Source organism: Xiphophorus hellerii, chromosome 13 (genome assembly GCF_003331165.1).
Source record: "Xiphophorus hellerii strain 12219 chromosome 13, Xiphophorus_hellerii-4.1, whole genome shotgun sequence".
In the NCBI taxonomy this organism is placed as follows: Eukaryota; Metazoa; Chordata; class Actinopteri; order Cyprinodontiformes; family Poeciliidae; genus Xiphophorus; species Xiphophorus hellerii.
The window spans coordinates 21,842,762-21,866,777 of NC_045684.1; the positions used below are offsets into that span (position 1 = coordinate 21,842,762).

At 35.6% G+C, this 24,016-nt stretch overlaps 1 protein-coding gene across 1 annotated transcript in view; it reads right to left on the reverse strand.

The window, feature by feature from the left end:
* csmd2 (CUB and Sushi multiple domains 2) overlaps positions 1–24,016 on the reverse strand; it is a 253,349-nt gene that overhangs the window by 173,297 nt on the left and 56,036 nt on the right. The window contains exon 3 of the mRNA XM_032580630.1: positions 23,630–23,742. Within this exon, the coding sequence (XP_032436521.1) occupies positions 23,630–23,742 (113 nt within the window). The remainder of the gene's footprint in view (positions 1–23,629; positions 23,743–24,016) is intronic.

A 24,016-nucleotide genomic window follows, 5' to 3' on the forward strand; every position in this document is an offset into this window, starting at 1 on the left:
GGTAGAAAACATCATAATTAGGAATGCAGATAGGGATGTCCCGATCAGGTCTTTATGTCCTTGAGTTCTTTGAGTTTGGGTATTTTGTCATCCGATGTCTTACCACCCTTCGTCTGCAAATTGGTTTCCACATTCCCGAAAAAAAATGCATCTACTTTTGTTCAAGTAATCAAATTTTATGATTGTATTACATGTAACCTATAAAACGACAGAGAAAAGCGACGGTCCCAAAAGTATTCCTGAACATAAAAGGACGAAGTAAAGCAACCTTACTCTTAGTTACTTCTACTCACTGCAGGGCTGTTGTGGTTATACAATATCTCCAACAGCAAAATCGTCTAGCTACAGTGTTAATCTTTTGCAGACAATCCTATTTTCAGGAAATTTACAATTTAATGTACATAAGTGTTTTGCAGTTTTGAAAGAAGTTCCTTATAAGCCTGTTTGGCAAACATGGATGCAAATAAGTCACAGCGTCTCCTTAATGAGATTTTTGGAGGGTAAAAATCACAAGCAACTCACTAGGGGTGGAGGACTCCAGCTGCAAGCTATACCATTAGTGAATTCATAGCAGGTGTTTTTCATCATCTGTTGAAGGCAGAACACCTGCTCACACACCAAGGATGCCCTAAATTACTCAGCACTGATTTGCCTTTTAAAGTACCTGGTTAGTACTTGGGTTCTTTCCCTCTGGTCTAATCAGATTTCTAATGATAGAGTAACTTGTCACTTTCAAGCTCCACTGTGCTGTAGCCTTTATTTTGATCTGCCAAGGCTACCTTATTACGGCCTGTGTTCCATCACTACCAGATTAGCACATGCACAAGGACTCAAATTAGCATATTAGCTGCTGGGACAAATGCTTGAGCGCTACAGCTTGGCAACTGGGAGGCTTCTGGCACACAGGTAGCATTCCCCTTGAGATTTTGCTGCATAGTGATGTAGAAATGAAAAACTATGAGGAAGAAAAAAAGAGCACTTTTACATCTCAGTTTAGAAAAGAAAATTCAGAATATGAACACTTGTGGCTTTCTGTTTGTGTGCAATCATATTTCCTGCTTGAGTCCGTACAGTTGAGGTTTCTTTAGCTGGGACCTTGCAAATGAAAGGCTTGTGTGATGCAAATTTTTCCGTCCACATCAGTCCATGAAAAGGATAACCACATGCAGAGTTTATTTTTGGGACTAGACTGACTGTTCTTACTAACAAAGAATTTCTGACTGTCTGAAGAAAAAGCTCCAAAAGAAAATGAAGCCCAATAAAACCAAGCAACAAGAAAAATTAAACAATGAGAAGTTTAAAAACACAGAAAATGCGTGTCACGAGGAGCAGCAGGCATTTTTCTTGCCACAAATGAGGAATGGACTGGTGTAAGCTTTTCACGGTGTAAGCTTAAGAAAACACTTTTGATGATGTCTACATAAAATAAAAAATGTATAACATGATCTAATAAGCTAAAGTCAGATAAATTTTAACAGTGGCCTTTAAGTAAATGTGCTAATAGTGCAGGATGATATTCTCACACAGAACTTATAAAAATAGACACTGATGGATAGCTTTTTAGCTTTTCACTGCTGGAAATATGAAATAAGTGTGGTAATCTATCCTCCATACAGGTGGAGAAAACTCTGGTCACTGGGACACTTTCACTGCCATCTTACTAAAAATATTTTAAACCAAACTAAATCAAATCAAATCAAATTTTATTTGTATAGCACATTTCAGCAGCAAGGCATTTCAAAGTGCTTTACATCATATCAAACACAGAAACACAATGCAACATAGAATCAACAATCAAAACACGACATTAAGTCAAGTTCCATCAATAAATTTGTAATTGATTACATTTCAAATACAATATAACTATATTAACATTGTTGTGTTTTGCTTAAACTCTGGTATGCCTCAATCTTGGAAACTGGTACATGTTTAGTTGAAAACCATGGCACAGCTATTATAGACATTCAGGAAGAAACTGAAGTATAAGGCATGAAACTGTTAAACGAGCAGTAACTTATTTCATTGTATCAAATGAAATAAAAGTTTGTAAAACACTAAAGAGGGAATACTTAAATGGCCTTGCACATGTATAATTTTGCAAACCAGTTTCTATGTATCAGCTTGAACAATAAATTAGCCTCGAGGCTCATTCTTTCCGGGGACAGTGTCCTCTGTCATCCGACTGGTCCCCAACTCCTCATGTCTAACCCAACAACAGCAACCTTGAGGCGCTCTTTACAGCAGGCTCATATTTCACAGCAATGGGGGACTTGGCCTGTCCCTGGGGTCTGAATCCTATAAGCAATGCTACTGCTGAAGTGGCAAATGATGCTCTTGTACATCTTTGAAACTCGCTCTACCTCACATGGGCCAAAGGTAGAGGCATACAGATGCACACAAGAGCTTGCAAGCTGTTTCTAAACACACTAAGAAATGAGTGGCTGTGCTATCCATCATGTCATCCATCAGTTACCTTATCAGGCTATAATATTTCATTCTTTCTTGTGTCATCCTCATTGCCTCCCATTTATGGTGCTTAAAACAGAGCAGAGGAAGGAGGGAGGCACAATGGAGCTTTTCTCCTGTGGGAAGGCTTCTTGACCTCCGTAAGCCTCATATTGTCTTCCCAGGTATTTCCAAGTCTGTCCCTCTATTTATCAATGTCTTTCCCAGAAAAAGGGGTGAAGGTTGTAGACCTTTGTGGAAACTTTTTCATTGTCCAAACCATTACACATATTTTTAAAAAGCTGATGCTGCAAAACAACGATGGTAAATATGCATTTTATTGACATTACTAAGAAAAGTCATCAAAGGGGATTTTAATGTGCTGCTCTCAAACCTGAAAGTTCTAGAAGATCATTGTCTCTTGTTGTAATTAAACTTTAACAGGACATTTCCTGGCAGATAGAGGTCGTAGCAAAGAAAGAAAGGGAAAACAATAAGTACAACTTGCTTCAACTTTGAGCCTTATCTAGTCAATACAACAACAGAATTTCAAACTCGGTTTCAATACCAAAAAAATAAATAAATAAAAATAAAAAAATCAAAGAAAAACTCCTTTACATGATAAACATCACAAAACAGTTTCAAGATTTTGTTATCTTGAAAAGAAAATACAATTCACAAAAAGAATTCTGAGGCTACCTTAGTGGGATGAATGGGTTCAATTATTTCTGTTTTTCCATTAGCAGCATAAATCTTTTATATACAAGATGTTTTTGATATTTTTTATTTTTACAAAAAAATACATACCGGTAACATACACAAATACAAACCATAAAGTCTTTTTCCGAACAGACTCTGTAAACAATGGGTGGAAATTTATCATACAGTTTATCATTTGTTATGAAAAAAACCTTACCATGAAAGGAAGTTTGATTTGTAATTGTCATAAGTTTCAGTTATTGATGTTAAATAAAAAATACTGAGTGTGTGAACAAAAATGTAATTTTGCTTTTATCCCCTTTTTGTTCCACCAGATTAAATATCATCTGGATTAAATATCATCATTGAATATCAGTACGCTTGAAAATATGATTAAATGCATATACTGTGAGCAGTTACATGATATAAATTACACTTTTTTTTAACTATAGTGTCCTGAAGAAGCCCATTTCAGATGAGAATGTTTTTCAATAGCAATATTTGAATAACAATATTTATTGTGTTTGAGGCATTATGGATACTGTGAAGGTCCACCGTCCTTTGTTTTTTTATTGTAATCTTTATCACAATAGTGCCACAAAATATTGCAATAAATTCCCAAGTCCCAATGACCAAAATGTCTGCACTCCTTAACAAGCAACTTATGCATAATAAAGGTGTGTGGAGAATCTGACTGTTACTTGGAAACAGATGTTTGACTGCAGTGCTGTGTTAAAATCTTCATTTTGCTTTATTTCTCATTCAAAGCACAAAATTCTCTTCTAATTCTATTCTATTCTATTCTAAAAACCATAACTAAATTTGATAATCTGGTCTAATTAAAGCTTATAACATTTTGTATTTTCACCTTTTAGTAACTGTTAACTTACTAATGTCTCCTTAGTTCTTACACATCGAGTCGTCAATCTATTCCCTACGGATTTGAGTTGCTCTACTTCTTCCTGCCATGTCTTTGGAAGTGACATTGCAAGATCGATCCCAACACACAGGTGCATTAGCTCAATAAGCAGTTTCTGCTTTGTCAAGCAGCAGTTCAATCAATGCCTTCTGTTCACTACATATGGACTGGACAAAGCTGGCAACTCTGATCGCTTCTGATTAGTGAGACTGCAGAATGCCAAAAACTGACTTTTTGTTACAAGAATTATGTCTTCTTGACATTAATTAAAAGAAGCAACAATGTATTTTATAAAGTATAAATGTGTTATTTACACAGGTTTTTGGAGAATGTTAACAACCAGCTACATTTTCTTATAAGTCATAACGCAACATCTACCTCCCTAATAGGGAGTTGAACCCCTTATTAAAAACAGCCCTAATCCATCACAGCATGGACTCCCTGAAGGTATGCTGTGGTATCTGGCACAAAGATGTTTGCAGCAGATCCTTTAAGTCTGGTAAATTGTGAGGTGGGGCTTCCATTGATTGGATTCGTTTCTTCATCACACCCCAGGGATGTTTGATTGGACTGAGACCCAGGGAATTTGGAGGTCAAGTCAAAACCTCAAACCTACCGCTGTGCTCCATAAACTAACCATGAACTAGCTTTGTTTCATGACGGGGTGCATTACCCTGTTACATAGAGGCAACGGCCTATTAGGGAATGTTCTTTTCTTGAAAGTGTGTTTGAAGCCAACAACAATGTTTATGTATTGTGGTACGCATCACAGACATTTATGGAAATCAGGGCTTGTCAGAATATTGTCCAAAGTATCACATCTTCTCTTCCAACTTGCATTCTTCTCATGGTGTCTCCTGGTCGCTTGCCATGTATTTCCAGGCAAGCGACACAGGTATTTTGATATCCATGATTCATTAAACCAGGACAATTGAATTCACCATTTATAGTAGGCAGATTCACAACAAACATTTTCTCAAGGCACTGTACAAAAAAAGGACACCTTACATTTAAAAATTTTTCATTTCAGTTTTGTGAACAACATGCTCATTGTTGCGGTGTTATGCAGAAGATAGGAGTTTGCCTGTGTACCATAGAGTGGACAGCTTTGCATGTAACAAACTAATGCACAGTGTATTCTCGTGCACTCTTATCAGAACCAGTAATGACTTCTGCATCAATCTCAGCTCCAGTAGGTAGGCCTGTTGCAATAAACAATAAATCAATTAATCACGTGATAAAGGAAAATTATCGACCTCATTTTAATTTATCGCCTTTATCGTTTCTTCCTGCCTGTTTCTCTTTCTTTTAATGATACTGGATGATAAAAAGACTCGGCTCCGTTGTTCTCCACTGACCCCTCCCTTCCTCATTTTCTTAACGTAAGGGAGAAGTGAACAATTGCATCAGGTAGTCGGATATGCCCATCTTCTCTATTTAAATCTAATGATTATTGAAGGACAATATAGTATACAGACTTCATAATCTGTACTCTTTTGGTTGAATGTAGTTTTTATTTCCACTTTGGTTTTATGATGCGTTTAGTTTTTATTCAAGTGCATTTCTTGTTAACGGAGACTGAGAGTCCATTTTATTTTTGTTTTTGGTTGTTTTATTTTATTTATCAGTTCCAGTGTTAAGTGTTCTCTTGAAAATAAAGTGTATTCATTTTTGGCAGGATGTGCTTGTATTGTTATGTCATTGCCATTACATCAGTTCAAAGTGGTCTTCAAACAATATTATCGTTTATCGCAATAATTTTTGAGAATTAATCACTCAGCAAAGGCCTAGCCTACCAGTAGGTACTCTTTTGGATCCAATCATAAACGCCAGCCAGACTTTGCCCTCCATTGGCATCAGCAATACTTGGGTGCCCAGTATCTTCTTGCTGCTTCAATTGTGTTCCTTTTTCGGGCTGGTTTTGATAGATATTCACCACTGTGGCTTGGAAACACCCCACAAGGGCTGACATTTTGAGAAAGGCTCTGATTCAGTCATCCAGCAGTCACAATTTGGCCCTTGTTAACCTAGCTCAAATCTCTTCACATGCCTGTTATTCTACATTGTTAAACATCAACTTTGATGACAGACTATTGCCCATACACTACAATGTGCCATCATGAAGAAATAATCCGTATTATTCTCTTCATCTGTTACAGGTAATATTGCTACGGCTGACTGGTAAAATCATTCTATGATCTACACATGTTCTTAACTTTCAAATTAACTATAAGGTCCCAACACATGTTAAAGTCCTTTGACTAATGTTGGATCCACGTTGAGAGGACGTTAAAACCTGTACAAACTACAAGTGGTAAATTGTTGCGGAACGAGTGTGACGAAGCAACGTATTACAAAGTGAAGATAGGCAGGAATCTGCCGTGCTCGGCGAGAGTTGATCCACCACGTAATATTTCAGGCGACATCTGAACTGAGGAATACATTCCTTATTGAATCCGATGCAAATATTAACATGCCTGGATGATGATCATATAGAGTCGGTCATTTTAGAAATTCCTAAGAGAAATCTCTTACAAATATTGCTCCAGTGGATGATGCAAGATATAAACTATGCTGCTTTGTAGTTAATTACAATCCTTAGAGCAGGTTGTGAAAGGATAATATTGTAATGTGCAATGTGGACTGATTGACTTGTAAGATCTGAATGGACAGATCAGATTCTCCCAATCAGTACAGGGGAGTTTGTGGTCACATGTTTATTGTAAAGCTATGATCTAAAAGGGACTTATGAAGTGTTACATCAAAGTATGTATTCGTTAGAGTAGAACATTTACTACATTTCCTGTTGGTAAAATTAGATTTAAGGAAGTTTAAAAAAAATCTAATGTAGAGATGCATTTAAATAGTATATTAAAATTTACCTTAAAATGTGTCGGTGTCTGGTGCAGGTAAATGGGCTGTTAATATTTTCCATATTTAAGTTCTAACCTGAATTAGATAATTCTTATCTTTTCCTACTCAGACACAGCACAACACAACGCTGTGCAGGGCCAATTGCTGTGTGGAAGCTGTTGAGGTGTGAAGGGAAACTCATACAGAACTGATGGCACTCCACATTGTCTGTAAAATGGAATAATGTGCCATTCAGTACCCATTCACTATATACGAGACTAAACTAGGAGGGACCATGGAGTATCAGACACTTCAAGGAAAGCCGGGAGACGGATGAGAGACGTGGCTAGAGCAAGTTTGGAGGGGAGATGGGTGCATCTGTGTACAGCCTGGACCCTGGATTTTTCCATCTAAATCCATATGGCTTTTCAGGCTTATCTCTCTACTGACAGAGAAAACATAAAACCCCAGAAATCCCATTGTACAAATGTTCAAAGTCAGGTACAAGGGCTGTTTCTGTAATTTTAAATATGGAATTGAGCAGATTTATAGAGAGATGCAATAAAATGTTTATGGTTCTACTAACTTCTTGCTACTTCAAAAGCAAACTTATGAGTTAATGAGAGCAACATAATTGTGTGTGTAATTATATACAACTTAAGAAAAAGAACAGCTAATCAGCCACATGGAGCTAAATTTCAAAGCTGTAATTACTAATTAGGGTGAAAATTGATTACAACAAATATATTTTTAACCACAATCAACAACTGCTGCATTATAGTTCAAAACTACATTAAAGATTTTTTTTTTTTAAATATGGATATCAAAAAACAAAACAGCATTCATATAAATTCTGAGCAAGTTCCTGTAACCTGTTCAAAATTTTGGGTCAGAAGTGTACCTTTATAAAGGAAAGTAACAGCTACGTAATTGTATCACGATAAAAATTCATGTTTAGTTTCACCATTGTCACAAACTCTATAAGAAAAAACCCTGGCCAGAAATTAATTTTTTTTTACAATGCAACAGTGGAATGTATATGTATTTTTAGTATTTTAATTGAAAAAATCAAATAATAATAATAATGTAATTTTAAAATGGGTGGCAGCAACATCTTGAAAAAGTTGGGGATGGGGCAACAAAAGTCTAGAAATGTCAGAGGTATGAATAGGAAATTTAGCAGTTTAATAATATCATTAACGGTGAGGAAATGGATATACAAAGAGTTTCTTGCAGATGCTTAATGTTTCCTATCAGTGCAGTTTCTGAATACAGTTCCACAAATATCAGCAGGGAAGAATTTTTACTACACAACATTCACGGTTCATAATTTGATCAAACCATTTCAAGAATTTAAGAAATTTAATTTCACCAAGAACAAAGCTGAAAGTAGATCTAGGGTGGCACAGTATTGAAAACTGATTCAGGTGTGGAAATTACTAATGTCCACAAGTAATTGTCTTTAAATGCAATTTGGAGTGCTATCCACAAATGTAGCCTGATGATACAAAGCAAAAGTCGTACGCTAACTCCATAGAGGACTGTCATTGTGTTATCTGAGGTAAGGCTCATTACAATGAGAGTGAAATCCCATTCTGTCATCACATTAATTGAAATTAAAAGTTTTGTTTAAACCACAGACAATACTTTCCAGGCTGTCAGTGCACAGTAAACATGTATGTTTTATTGGATTTTCCAAAGCATTGTGTTAGGATTGCACATGTATGTTGTAGATATCAAGTTAACACCCAATGAAGGCAAAAGGCAAAAACAGATCAGTTACGACACAGTACATTCATCATAAAACTTCCATGAGCCCAAATAAAAAGTGTTTTGCAGTGTATGGGCATATGGTGATACATTTCTCAATTGTCAGATTATTGTCATAACGAAGAAAATATTTATTGTTCAAGTGCAATGTTGACTGTTTCAAAGAAAAAAACAACTGTTGACTTTAATATTTGAAAGTCAATTTTTTTGTTATATAAAATTATTCTTAAATCAAGTTTTACATGAGAGAGCAGGTCACACAAGATTAAACGCTACCTTTGGAAAACACGTCATTTTTTTATTGCAATCTAACCAGTATGGGTAAACACATAAACCCTTAATGTAAACAGGGTTGGACAAATATCAAAGCGGACCAGTTGAAAAGGTGAAGCCAAACATAAAAAGTCCTCCACCTGGCCTCTTGCATTTGTCTTGCTTGGCCATTTTCTAAGCCAATCCTCTTTTCTGCTCTTTCAGGTTGCCTTGGAAACTGTAAAGGCCCACCAGAGAGGACGTTATGGTAGATAAAGTGTTGATGTGTGAAAGTGCAGTTAGAAAGGTTTGTGCATCTCTTTTTCTTAGAGGGTCCTGCATTCTCAGACAAAAATAAATACATTTGACGGAAGGGCATGAAATAACTGTAGACACATTCAAATCAACATGATATTTTGTGTATAGATTTTACTTATAATATTCATAAATCTGACAGAATTGAAAAGGGAAAAAGAACAGTAAAATTCAAGTCACTTCCTTTTTTTGGTATTACCAGCCTTGAGTGCTGAACTTCTACTAAAGTTTCCTATTTCATCACCTTATTCTTAAGAAGCTGTGATCAAATATATTTTTAGAATATTATTTAATTTTAAAAATCACCATTATGTCAAACAGGTGGTTGACCTTGAGAAACCTTGTCCCTGAAATTCCTTGTCATTATTACACACTGCAATATTACCAGAAGTGTTATAATATAGGTTTCATGTAGAAAATACGTATGATTTAAGAGCTGAGAATGTGTTGTTGGAGTTTGTGTGGGAGGTTCGGACAAATCATTATAATTTCACTTATTTTAAATAGCAAAAGTCATTTCCAAATACAAATTTTCAAGATACAAAATGCCAGTATGAGCAAATTAAGCTGGTATTGAGAGGTTTGCATGTTTGTTCACTCTATATGACGTGGTGTCAGCTGTTCTGGTATAAATAAATAATATCCTCCATGAAATGGCTTAAATTAAACTGTTTGTTTAAGGTTTGTAGGAAGCCCACAGGGCACAATTGCTGTGCAGTATTGCTATCCATAAAAGTACTTCTGACTGTTATAGATAACACCATTGTTATTTATAACAATACCTTGAACTGTGAGACCCTCTCCCACATCCTCCATGTATATCCATATTTAACCTTAGTTGAGCGTTGATGTTAAAGATTCAACACAAATCCAAACCCATGCCACAGTTATTCTATGCAAATTCAATTTCGTTTCTCTTCAGTTCCTCTCGCAACGAGATGTCGTCTCAAGGTACCTGACTTGTAAAGATATTTTTTTGTTGCAATCAGCCAATGAAAGATTTATGTCTGTTTTTCCACAACACCTCATCTCTTATCTCTCCAACAAATCTTCCCCCCTCCCCCAATAAATCATTCAAAGGCCGGGTCTCTGCTGTCGATTCACAAACAGTGAAAATGCAGCTGACCACGGCAAACATTGTCTGTCTATGAAAAGGAAAGCTAGCACTACTAGCTCGTATGTTTCTGAGGAGGGGATGATTTTGTGAATTGCTCTGGTATGTTTGTGTGCAGATTTCCATTACGATCGCCATTTGTAAAGATTCAGCTCTGTTCTATTGCAACACAGAACTCCAAGTCCTTCAGCAATCCAATAAAGAACAACCATTACTTTGGCATGGCTTTTGACAACATATCTGTTTAATGAAAGCAAGGATTATTTCATTAAATACACAGTTTGAAAAAAATCAAAGAAAATAATTTCATAGAAAAACTGCCACCGATGAATTGACAAAAATTACAACTTGCCTGAACAAAAGACATTGATTATGACCATAACATTTAAGTAGTCAGCAAGTGAATAATGAACTGTCAAAGTATGAAAGGATTTGTGGGGAAAATTGGCCATGGCTCATCAATGAATTTGTCTGATGAATAGTTGTGGATCAAAGCAATCTAGTGAACACAGAAAAGATTGAACACATCAACAAAGGAGGAGACACTTGGTTAGCATCAATTATTTTAATGAGTCAATGCACCAGTTGCTGTATAGCCATCACTGAGTATTTCATCATGGATGGTAACGTGAAACCAGCGCAATCCTAATGATATACGAGACTCAACAGCTGTTTAATAATAAAAAGTAGCACATTCAATTCATCTTATACTTGACTTCAGTCCCAGTGAAAAACAAAACATCAACAGCTTAGGGGACTCAAGGGCTCCATGAAATGCAACAAATAAGACATCCATAAAATAAACAGCAAAAACATGTTATGATTACGTTCATATATTCTATTTTTAGAAACAAGCCGGTGAACAGTACACCAAGATCACAAAATTGATTCTGACACGCATAATTAGGCTGTGCCGTGTCATGCATACATCACAGCACAATTGCACTCACATCTCCTGTCAGTACTTCAGTAGATGGCAGGAATGCGTCGTTTACTTGATTTTGCCAGATACAATTAAACTAAAAAAAAAAACACACTAACTGTTTTTTAAGTTAATGTGCATCTGGAGAGATGCACACTACTGCATCACTATGCAGAAATGCGTCTCTCCAGTTGCATCTTGAAAAACAGATTTTCTTTTTGCAACTTCAAGTTGTCGTATATTAGATTAGAAACACTAGACTCCACCCTCAACTCCAGCAATATGTCCAGAGTTTGTTCAGCCTGCACTGCAGTGCAGGGTAAGAGAAGCCAACAGAATCTTCTTTTACTTTTTTTTTTATATATATATAATTACCTCTGAGAAGTAGGAACAAAAACTTCAGAATCTGAAGAGGAAAAAGCAAAAAAAAACAAAACACCATAAAATGAGAAACTAAAGAAACATGAGGGTTTCCTGATTTATGGGAATTATGGAAATGGAAAAGTTTGGGAAGTACAATTAACAAAACCTGAACACATACAAGATATGCAAAACCCAATCATTCAAATATGTACTCTCTGTTCACTGTGACTGTGTTTAGTCCTTCTGAGAATTCAATATATTTAATGTTATAAGGATCAAGTTAGAAACTCCTCATGTGTTCAATTAATGTTGAGTGTCACCAGCAGAATTTGTAAGTGTATTTTTTACATGAAAATGAAATTTCTCTTAGTGTATTTTAGTATTTCCCTAGATCCCAAATATAAAATAATCTATTTTTTTAAATAGTCTATAAGTAGTATACCTTGCAAGCCCTTTACATGACTTGTGTTTTCCACAAGTCATGTAAAGGGCAGTGAGCATGTCTAAGATGTTTTTTTTAGCAAGAGGAGACAAAAGATTTCCTTCTTAGCTAAACACTGCATGTGATGACATGCTGAGAAGGTAATTCAGCAATTTAATACAATTGTGTCCAAGTAGGAATGAATTCATAGGTTGCAGGAAGGTAGCTCTAGAGTATTGGAGTTTAAGAGCTTTTTATTGCAAAAACTGTGTGTCACCCCTTCACCTTTAAGTTTTACTTTCTCTTGGTTTATCAAACGAAATCCCTGCAAAGTAAGTAAAAGTTTGACTGTTAAAAAAAAAAAATCTAAAATAAATAAATAAAGGGGTACAAATTATTTTGCAAGGCACTAAATTTTAAAAAGAATAAACAATAAAAGAGCCCCAACCTACAAACAATAATTATGTTGATAAATATGTGGGATCTTAGCCATTAAAACATTATTAATGAAGAGCAGTACAAAGAACAAAATATACATTTTCTTAGTCAATGTAATGCATCTGCACAAGTTTCTATGCAGCTTTGGAGTAAAAATAGGATGTAGGATCCTGTACTTGAAACGTAACTGTTGTAATTAGAAAGTGTTGTACTTAAGCATAAAAATTTAAGTGTTTAAAACACAAAGGTAATAAACACGTCTTAATATGATGGCTCAAGTTTTTATGGGAAAACGTGATTGCGGATAGCATTAATTCAGCTCCCTGTGAAACTGGGATTACATTTTGCTTTCAAAAAGGCTCAGAACTTTTCTAGTCTAGCATTTCAAGTCCCAAAGCATAAATGGACACAATTGCACTACAAGTCCTAACCTTTTCTGCCCATAGTGATTACACCTTGCACAGAAATTTCCAGTTCAACATGAAAAGGGCGAAAAAAATCACAATACTTTCCATCTATGTCAATGTCAAATTTATTTATATAGCACTTCAGAAACAGGTGTAAAACTGCACCAAAGTGCTGTACAAAAACAATGATAAAGTAAGTTGGTGAAAAGAAAAAGAGAAATAATACAAGAAAAAAAATCTATATATATTGTTAAAATAATAACAGAAGAGTTACTGTATCAGGCTCAATTGAATGCCAAAGAATAAAAATTAGTTTTATGAAGCGATTTAAAATGATGCAGGATTTGGGCAAATCTAATCTGGAAAGGTAGATTATTCCAGAGAATAGGAGAAGCAACAGAGAAAGCCCAATGTCCTTTTCTCTTGAGTGGAGTCCGAGGGACTTTCAGTAGCAGCTGATTATTTGGTCTTAAAGTTCTTGACAGAATGAAATTTCAAAAGATCCTGAAGATAAGGAGGAGCTAACCCATTTAAAACGATATACATTGTTAAAAGAATCTTAAAATCTATTCGATATGAAACAGGCAGCCAGTGTAAGGACCTTAAATGGTCACCCTTCCGGGTGCCTGAAAGAAGCACAAGGCCAATAACATACCAAATGGTATCACCTCAGTCCTAAATGCACATACATACTTGAATGTGCACTCAAAAATTAGATATGATCTAACAAAAACAAAGAAAAACCAAGCCATCTCACTCCATAGAAAATGCATGGGTCACTGACTTTAAAGATAAAGTTTTCAAACATAGGTCAACCATGGCAAATTGCCCTCAAATTGTACACAATTATCACACCTACACGGCATGTTTAACCTTCTCAGGGTTCAACAATCGCTTTTCATTAACCTGGCAGCACAAACACTTTATACAGCATGTGTTATTGTGCAGCTGTATTCTGTATGTAGAACATTTCTGTTTAAATGCATACTAATTAACATATTGAGAACTATATTCACTTAACAGCGGAGCAGAAAACAAATCAGCATTCCATATATACTCCATCAGCTGAAAAAACCGACTAACTGAAGTTACTATTTGCATTGTTGCATGCACTGGTTTTAAATGTTATTTAACCAATTATGATCCCTTAACAAAAAAGAGAACTATCCCCTCCTCTGTCGGGGAAAAAAACCCACTAAGGTTACCTAAGGACGGACTAGAAAAATTACATTACCAAGCAGCAAATCCACAACCCACTTTAAACAAGGGAGCATACTATTGTGATCAGGTTGTACAGGACTAAAACACCGATAACTTTATGGCGAGTTTAAATAAAGCAGGTAACCACTTTACTAGCAAAGTGGTTTCGAGGTTACATTTGATCCCTTTATCCCAAAAGGAGAAAAGAGAGCAGTTTGGCTTTGTGGAGCTTTCTGGGGAGATGAGCTAACCCTCTAAAAAATGCATGGCACTGGAAGAGACAGAGCTGTGCATGAGTAACAGCACAGCAAATCTGCCATGTGGCGTTGCTTGTGTTTCTCTGATATGGCTGTTAGGATGACCTCGATCAGTGTGGTGCAAAAAGACTCCCTATAGCTTCATCTACTACCCGAGACATTGTTGTCATTATTGTATCTTTGTAGTGACAAAAGTATATCATGATTATTTTACACTTACCATCACAATGTGTACCACGTTAAAAGATAAAAAAAAACGCCCTTGCTTCATTCTGAGAGCTCATTTAACCACATTTTGTTCATTTTGTAGAATGTTGATGCATCCGACTCAACATTTAAAACATGATACTATAATTAAGAGACGACGCAATTCAAAATGTTTAATTTGAAATCAAAACAGAAGCACAGAGCTAAAGTTCATTCTTACTGCCTGAATAGATAACAGTGTGACATTTTTAATTATGAATAGTGTGTGCAAATTCTTTAAAGTCACTTGAAGTGTTACCATTACTATAACTAGCAGCAGATGTTCTGATATTTTTTTTTTTTTCATTGTTTCATCACACTGAATCGAAAGCAAGTAAGACTTCCTTTTTCGACAGGTGACCTAAAAAAAAAAAAAAAAAAGCAGCTTGAAACATCCCTTTTACTATGGCTGTGGTGAATTTATTCTGAGCTTACACATGCTTTCAAACTGCCTAGTGAAATATGTATAAAATATAACACCAGGCAGATGTAATAGAGTAGAATGATTTATTAGAAAGGGACATTTGCACAGCTCCTGAAACCCTGGAAACCTTCCCAAAGTAAGCGCGTCACAAGGAATAATGACCATTTTGTGCACGCTCTACCGAGCAGCAGATGTGAAGTCTAAACGAGAATTGTGTGTCCATTTGTGCAAATGGATGTGATTGGATAGTGTGTGTGAAGTGTTTGTGACAGTGCAACATCAGTGCGGTGCAGGAATGTTTTTTCGCCACCTCCTATCTGTCCTAACCACAGGCCGGACTATGTCTTGCAACCAAATCACCCAGAAAGTGGGTAAAGGTGGAAAAAAGATCATAATAAAAACTGTGTCCTGCTTAGCCTGTAGAAATGACAAGCTGGCATATGGCTTGTGCAGAAACAGCAACTGTTAAATAATGGTCTTCACTTGTGAGGTCTATAAAAAAAAAAAAAAAAAGCAAAAAAGGGAAGGCATTTCAAATCACCAGAAACACTTCAATCTTTTGCAAAGCTTAGCGTAAATGAGCATCACAAGATGAATATAAACTACTCGGTGAAGTTTCCATCTCAACTGATGTAATTTAAAACCTCCATATTGTATGGCCACACCCAAGTAATTAAAGTATGTTTTATTTATATATCCAAAATCACAAAGTGGCTCACAGAGACAGGAAATAAAAAAAGGAAAAGAAAAAAAGAAGAATTACATTAAACTTACAAAAACAATCACGTATTTTCTTTTATCAAATACTGTGATAAAAATCAGGAAAATTATGTTTGAACAATTTTGCAGGAAATGGTATGTGTGAGAGTATCTAAGCAACAATAATCAAACACGATGTCTTAGACACCCGAGAAGTTGACTTCTTTTTTCATTAACCTGGCAGAAACTAAAAATAACCACAACCTACCGAACAGAGATCTGCTTACTCACAGTCAAACGCTGTATTTTTCAAGTAGCAACAAATGTGGGCACACAGTGGTGTTTGCAGATAAAGGGTAGCTCAGTTCAGGCTTTCCTTAAAGTAAAAGCTTCTTTTTTTTCCTAATAGACTTCTTTTTGTGATCATCTCCTCAGAGCAAACATTGCACCACATGAATAAACATACCGCATCGAGAACACAAAAAGGAAGAACTTTTTACTTTTTACTTGATATGCATTCTGCTGTGATGGAGGCAAAGTTTCCCTTTGGTCAAAGCCACCGGAGCATTTAATTTGTCTCCGTTTAAAAACAAAATGAAAATTAAAGTAGACACATAATGCCGAAGCAACGTCAAAACTTTTGTTTTGCTTAAACACCAGTATAAATGGAATAGCGTTTGGACGCTGGAATGTCAGGAGATGTAGTTGAAACAGCAGCAATTTCATTACTTAGATGAAAGTTTTGACTTTTGTTTAAAAAATATACATTTTAGACTTTTTGGCTAAATCAAAGGATTGTTTATTATTTCAGTGAAATTCTATTAATTCTTTTAAGAAATACTTTGATTTCTTTCTAAAATATGCATTAAATTCACAGCCAGTTAGGCTTTACCTTTGCTTAGAAATCTTTAAAAAGGTTTAAAGCATTTAGCTGGTTTATTACTTCTATTGTATATAAAGGCAAGTTTGGGGGTTTTTTTCTTACATTTTTGGATTTTTTTTTTTTTTTTTAAAGAACTCACTGGTTGTAATCAATTTTACTTCATGCATTGTTACTCTAGTAAAGCAGCTCTGCTGTCTGCGACAGACACACTAAAGGGAGATAAAACTGTGGCTCAAGTCCTCCATTTTTATTCTGCCACACCAATCACCACCTTCAAACTACTACATTGTACAATCTCTTCCTTTCTTAAAGGCATCATGGGAGCAGTTCTTTCTTTAAAACTCTTGCAACCGAGTACTTATTTATTAGTTGCGCTTGTTTCCCCAGAAAACCTTCCAAAATTTGATGAGTCATTATGATGGTTTATTGTTTCACTAATGCTCAGTAATTTCACCAAATGTCAAATACCTGCATTAACCCTATCTGCTTACCTCATTTTCTGAATTTTGATGTTTTATTTTTTTATTACCACACATTTAACATTTGAATTTGTTGAACCTATAAAACATTGTCTGAGAGTATATGTTACAGACTAACTCTATTTCAGGCTTCAGAATTTCAGAATGTGCTGCAAAATGCAATAGGAGAAAGGTTGTTAGCTTCAATTTTTTTTTTTTTTTAAATATATCTTTTTCAGAAATATGTTGCCTCTTAATGTCTCTGTGCCACAGACAAACATACTTCAGACAATTTAGACAAATATCCCAAAAAATAGATTGTACTCCAAGGTTGTTTAATGCACAGAAGATTTAAAACAATGTAGAGGACAGACATCTGAATGTTAACTAATAATAAAATAACTTCCAACTGCAAAAGGAATTGAACATATACGTACACGTCCAGTAAAGGTCAAAGAAATGAATTTCAGTTCTTGCTTGGGTTCTGAGAAATGTGACTGGTTATTTTCTGTTCATCAGAGAGCAGAGCTTCAAAACCACCTCTGGGATTACAGATTCTTATCAGTGAATATAGCAAGTATCACTTGTTGAATAAACACTTGTACTCATACAGATGCAGCACAAAATGTGCCATATTTACTTTGGTACTGGCATCTAAAGCTAAAGTCTTATCTTCAAATACCAATCCCAAGCTTTCATAATTCGCACTGCCTTCAAAATGCAGATCATTACTCTGGTTTCAAACCCATCTCAGGAGATTCTCTACAGTCTTTATGCAGATATACAGTTTTGCTGTAGCCCAGCTAATGCATAAGAAAGTACATTAGGCAACTTCTATGCAAATTGCAAAACACTGAAAATGTGTATGGTATGCATCTACATAATTTTATGAAAACAAGAACAATGTAGCTTTACTTAGTCACTAAGTATCACCAATATCTCTCTTCTTCGGGGGTTTAGTAAATGAGAAACATTGTCTATTCCTGTTCCAAGAGAGTTTAATCAGATTGTACTCAAAATTTGCTTTAAGATAAGGTAATTTTACAACCTGTCTGAATGATATCAAAGCCAGTCACATACTGTATGTATTGTGTTGTTTTCATAATCAAATACACTTCAAATTTTACAAACTATGGTTTTGAGCAGTTTGAAGCAATGTAAAAATTTAAAGCCGTTTTTTAGTTGTTGTTTTTTTTTCATAATCAAATACACTACAAATTTTACAAACAATGTTTTGAGCAGTTTGAGGCCATGTAAAAAATTAAAGCCGTTTTTTTAGTTTTTAACATATAGCCAGAGCAAAACTGCATATTTAATTCTCATTAGCTTAGGTGGAATGAATACTGTACGGGTTTATTAGTAAACAGCACAACAGTTCTCTAGTTTAATTGGTTGTGAGCTGTAGAACAGTGTACAAATGAAGTAATAATAAATGATAAATGATGAAACAGTTATTCGTCTTGACTCAGTTTATTACTCACAAAAATCCAATAATACCAACATGACCATAATGATGATAATGTGTGAGCTAAATATTTGGAAAATCTACTGTGATAAATAAAGCTGTCCACATAAAGTTAATAATAGCCATGAAAGTGTTTGGAATTACCTCAATTACTTTTGCACATTCGGCCTAACCAATTCAATTTCAACAAAGCAACCAGTAACAATATGCAAAAAAACCTTTTTATGTGAAACAGAAATGCACGATCACGGCCATAATTACTACCTTTCACTAAATATTTATTATTCCTTGTGTTTCTAAAAAAAAAAAAGGAAAAAAAAGTCAAGATTGGAGAATTGGTGCCGAGTATATTTATCTTAACCTCCGTCATTACTTTCATTTGGAGAAAACACATCACTAGAAGGACAAGGCTCAGTTATCAATCAGACACTAAACTCTCTCACGCTCTGCTGCTCTCTCATCACCTTTATTTAGTCAGCCCCCACTTTCCTTTCTCTCAAACACAGAGCGGGATGGAGGAGAAGTGCCAAGGCTGGTTGAGTTAGAAGATGGTCAATAATCTAGATCAGCTTTAATGGATGCATAAAAAGCAATACAGCCGCACAGACACTCCCTTGAGCCTTTTTTTTTTACATGAAAATAAAGTAACTTATTAAAAGACAACCTGTTTTAACATGCTTCAAATTTTAATCTAAGAGAAATATATTTACTTGACTGCTTATAAATATTGACCGTTTTTTTTCCCTCTTTATACAAACACCTACGAAGATTAGCTCGATAGGGGATGAGAATGCCTGAAACAAGCAGAAGAGTTGGCTGAGGTTTTGCTTCACATGACCCAGTTGGGAAGCACATTGATTATGCAACAGAGACAGACATGACTTGATGATGATCACAGCAAGTCATTAAAGAAAGAGGCAGAACAGGGAAGACAATACATATAGCAGGAAATACTAAGAATCAGAAAGAAGGTGCAGAGCGCATAGAGGAAAAGGAATAAGAGATAAATAAGGGGAAAAAGATGCAGTTCCTATGCACAAGGATTGCAGCAACATATGAGAAAATAAGAGTGCTTTAACACTCCCAGTAGATATTTTCTGAGGCTTAGCAAATGTTCCCAATTCCCTTTGCCTCCTTTAGCTACTTCTCCATTGCTGCAGATTAAACATGAGTAAAGAGTTTGGAAAGAGACAGAGGAGAGGGGAAGGAAGAATATGGGACGGGGAAAAAAAAAGAGTTTTGTGGTTGCCATGGTGACAAGAGGGGAGAGATTCCAGAGTGGTCTCGGCCATTACGCAGTGTGTTCGGGAGATGGACTGTGAAGCACTTAGGCTTATTGCAGTGTGGGCTGAAAAAGAACATATCTAATATAAACGAGACGAGCTCACACCAAAATGGTGGTTGGTAAGCATAGTCTTAATATAAAAAGGAAGTTGGTGTGCTGAGGCTTTACTGCCAAAAGCTCCACTTTTAGAAGCCAATTAGCTTGAAACAGATTCTGTGACATTTGCATCCAAACATACTAAAGGCAAAAAATCCAACTAAAACCACTCATCATTAACCTCTTTAAAACAAGAAATGTAGTGTTTTTTTCACCCTCCTGTCCAAAATGATCCCTTCCCCAATAAAACAGAGCATTACTTTTTGTAATTTGTGTCTCAAAGGAAAGCTAAGACATGTGATTACTATAAAAGTGCAAGTCAGAAGATGTATGTTACTGTTACAGCAGTACATAAACATTCATAACATACCTAAACAACCCATATTTTTCCACTGTAGAAATGTTACATTTTTATCTCTGCCTAGAAAAATAAAATTCTTAAACCCACCTTTGAATCATGTTATACCCATAGAGTAATATCAAATTATATTATTACAACTTTAGATGCTAAAAGAGTGAGCCTAAATAGACTAACAGAAATTTTAACACAGCTTTGGAAGGCAGAATGTCCAATTTGCCTTTTGGGTACGTCTTGTCAACATATCTGCCATTTGATCTTTCTCATACACCAACAAGAAAATTAATTACTGATAGTGCAGTTTCTCATGCTATTCATGTAAAATTGGTTTTGACTCACTTTGACACTTCACTCAGACATCTAAACATTTTCCAGTTTGCATAAGCTTGTCCCTAAGCACAAGGCAGCATCTCATTAAAGCCACTAACTGGTCAATCTTGATGAGTCAACCAGTCAGAGTCAAGAGAATTTTCTTTGTGCAAGTCATCAAAATTTATTTAAAATCAGTACAGGGTCAGAGAAGTACACGTTACCAGCAGTATTCAGAGCTTGAAGAGAAATTTGGACCACAAATATATAGATATTTTTTTCCTGTCTTTTTACTGCTAACACTAAGTTTTTGTCAGACAGGGGGTGGGACACAAATTCTTTGTAAAGAGCAATGTCTTTGCCTTAAAATGTGTGAGGTTTGCTAACCGTGGTGTCAGCACTAGCAGAGAGGTGAACAGGAGCTGTTTTCATGTCTGTGTTAGATGCCCAAATAATTGCTTGGGCTTGGAGTCTGTGTTTAGTTTCTGTGGCATTGCTTGACGAGGCGATCGGCTGAGTCGTTCCTCAGTGTTTTGGTATCGTTCATGGTTGGATTGGTGCTTTTTAACAATGACATCTGTACTGCACACATTTTATGCAGCTCCCCAGAGGGGGGGACTATATGTATACCAAAAAGTAAAGACATGAAACAAAGGATTCAGAAGTAGCTTCATTAAGTTTTTTTAATGCTCATCAGCAGAGAACTGCAATTTTAAGATAAACTGAAACTTGGTTATTATTTTTGGACACTTCAGAACAAGGCAAAGCAGTTTGCTGAAGTGCCAAATCGTCGTTGCTTTCCAATGTCTGGAAGCAGTCCTTTAACCAATAATTTACTGGAACCTTTAAACATTTTTTAGAACATTTGCAAGAACATACTAAAAGTAAATATGTAAACTATTGCAAAATAAAAATTCAGACAGCAGAGCAGAATTTGATGCAATGAGTAGTGTTATTATGCCAACATACATGTGACAAGTATAAGCATATAAGATACCCCAGGCGATCACCACAACCCCCAAAAAATGAAAAAACGTTTAGACCTACACAGGCATCTATTTTTGATAACGTAACCGCAGGCAATATTCATGCATCATATATGACAGTGAATTGATATCACATTTCCAATCTTGTAAAATAAGTGGGCCAAGCAAATCACTCCATCACACATGCACCCACACTTTTCACTTTGGACAAATGCACACGAGTTCAAACTCCAGGTTAGTTGTTTCTTTATTCGCCTAAAGCTGCAAGTGAATAAAGTCATTCTACAAAACCTAATAATGTACATATTCTTGGAATGAACGTGCTATGCAGTTTTGCTACTTTCAGAAATGAGAGATTATGTGCATAAATGAGATTATGTGCAAATCCTGTATGCAAACAGGCGTGTGGTTGTCCATCATACTTTAGTGCTACGAAATGACCTGCAAAAGTAAACATCAATCATCTCAACAATAGACTCAGAGTTTAAAATGAACAACTTAACCCACACCGAGCATAAGGCCGTAAGGAGCAAGTTTGCAGTACATATGAATACTATGTAACACCAGGTAAAAGTATCATGTTTAAAGTATCATGATTACATCATGGAGGCTACATAAACATTTTTGTGTCACTAACTTGCTCATTGATGACCATTCTGCACTGTTGCTGACTGAAAACTAAATTCAATCAAAGCATAGCAGCAGGTATTGATAGTGGCTTCCAGTCAAACAGCCTTTGCACTGATCAGCTAAAAGCAACATCATATCATCCTGGGGTTTCTCAGCTTCCAGCCAATATTAATTAACCACGATTTACAAAGACCTTATTGTGTTCCTTTGTGGCAAAACATAAATGAAATGTTCCCTTTAGCTTTATGTCTTTGCCAAATGTTTCAGATAGACCATGTAGCATCAGTGCATAAATTGTGTCCTATGCACAGCTAAAGAGAGCCGGTTCTTATTTGCATATCACTTCTATTTTTCACAATCCAATTAACATTCACTGTAACTTAGAGGGCAGCACCACATGTCAGCACAGCAGAGCACTTATCTTTTCCCCTATGGCATAGGTCGTTCTAGTAGGGCTTGCCAGTGTCATGCGAGGAAGGAGACAGGTAATTATGACTTTGTACAAATTCCTCCTGTTGCCGAATGCACTGAAATTATCACAGGAGTAAAAAGCTCTATTATTTCACAAAATGCTTTGTGTGGACAAATTGCTGACTTCATGTATGATCAAAACTAAATAGCTTAAAATATATTAAACACTAAATATAAATATAAATATATATATATAAAACCATTGAGGTTAGCTCTCAGACGTCTAGAAGCTTAGTTTAAAGAGACAACCACAATCCCCTGTTGCTTTAGAATGGAGTAAATTGTTCTTTTGCCATCTTGTCTTTGACTATTTTTAGCCATAGATTATGGTCTGTGGCCTCGTCAACCATTGCTACTGAGAATTTATAAATACATCCATAACACTTCTTACTACTTCCACAATGAGTCAGAAATTTGGAACAAATAACATCATCCTTCCCAAAATTATGGGAAGGATGTTTTATCATCATGATAAAGATGCTCAACCAGGCCAAGCAGAATGAGACACATTTTATATAACCTAAAATATCTATACTGTAGTCCTTAAGGACGTAAAATATCCGTAGTCGATAAGGATATATTTTTTTAAGTAGCCACACAAGTCAACCAACACACTTCTGGCAGATGCAGCATGTCAGTAGAGGTCAACTAAATACCTGGAGTATCAGATAAGCAAGTAGAGATATACAGTAAATTATTTCTCTTTCCTAATGCTTTTATCTCCTCTGATAAAACGACATTTGACTTTGTAAAGGAATTTCAAACGCTGAATTAACGATTAGAATTCTGTAAATAAAAATTATAGAACTTATTGGCAACTTGCACAGCTTTTTTCAAGATCCTATCAGTTCAATTCTTTTGATAAAAATATGTATTCTGCAACAGCGATAAAAACAAATAAAAAAAAAACCTTCGGCATTTATGAAACATCTAACCAGTCTTACCTTCATAAACTGCTTTAAATCCCTGCCCGCTGACAGCATAATCAGATAGCAGCCACAAGGTGAGTCTGGAGCCTGTACTCACAATAGGTGAAGGCAGCTGGAACCCAGTTAACCTGAGGGGGGAAAAAATAAAAAAATGTAAAAAAAAAATCAGTCTTGTTATCAAAGCCACAATACAATTGATTGCAAAAGTATATAAAAAAATCTCAAGTAAGCTTGCTTTGTATTTTTCACCTAAATGCAAACTTACCAAAGCAACTGTAAAGAAAACTTGGTTAGCTTTGAAATCATCTATACACTGTCAAAAAATCCTAAATAAAACATGACAACTTGACATATTTAGCATTTCATTAGCAAATGGTGTGACTGCAGTTACTGCAGACATAA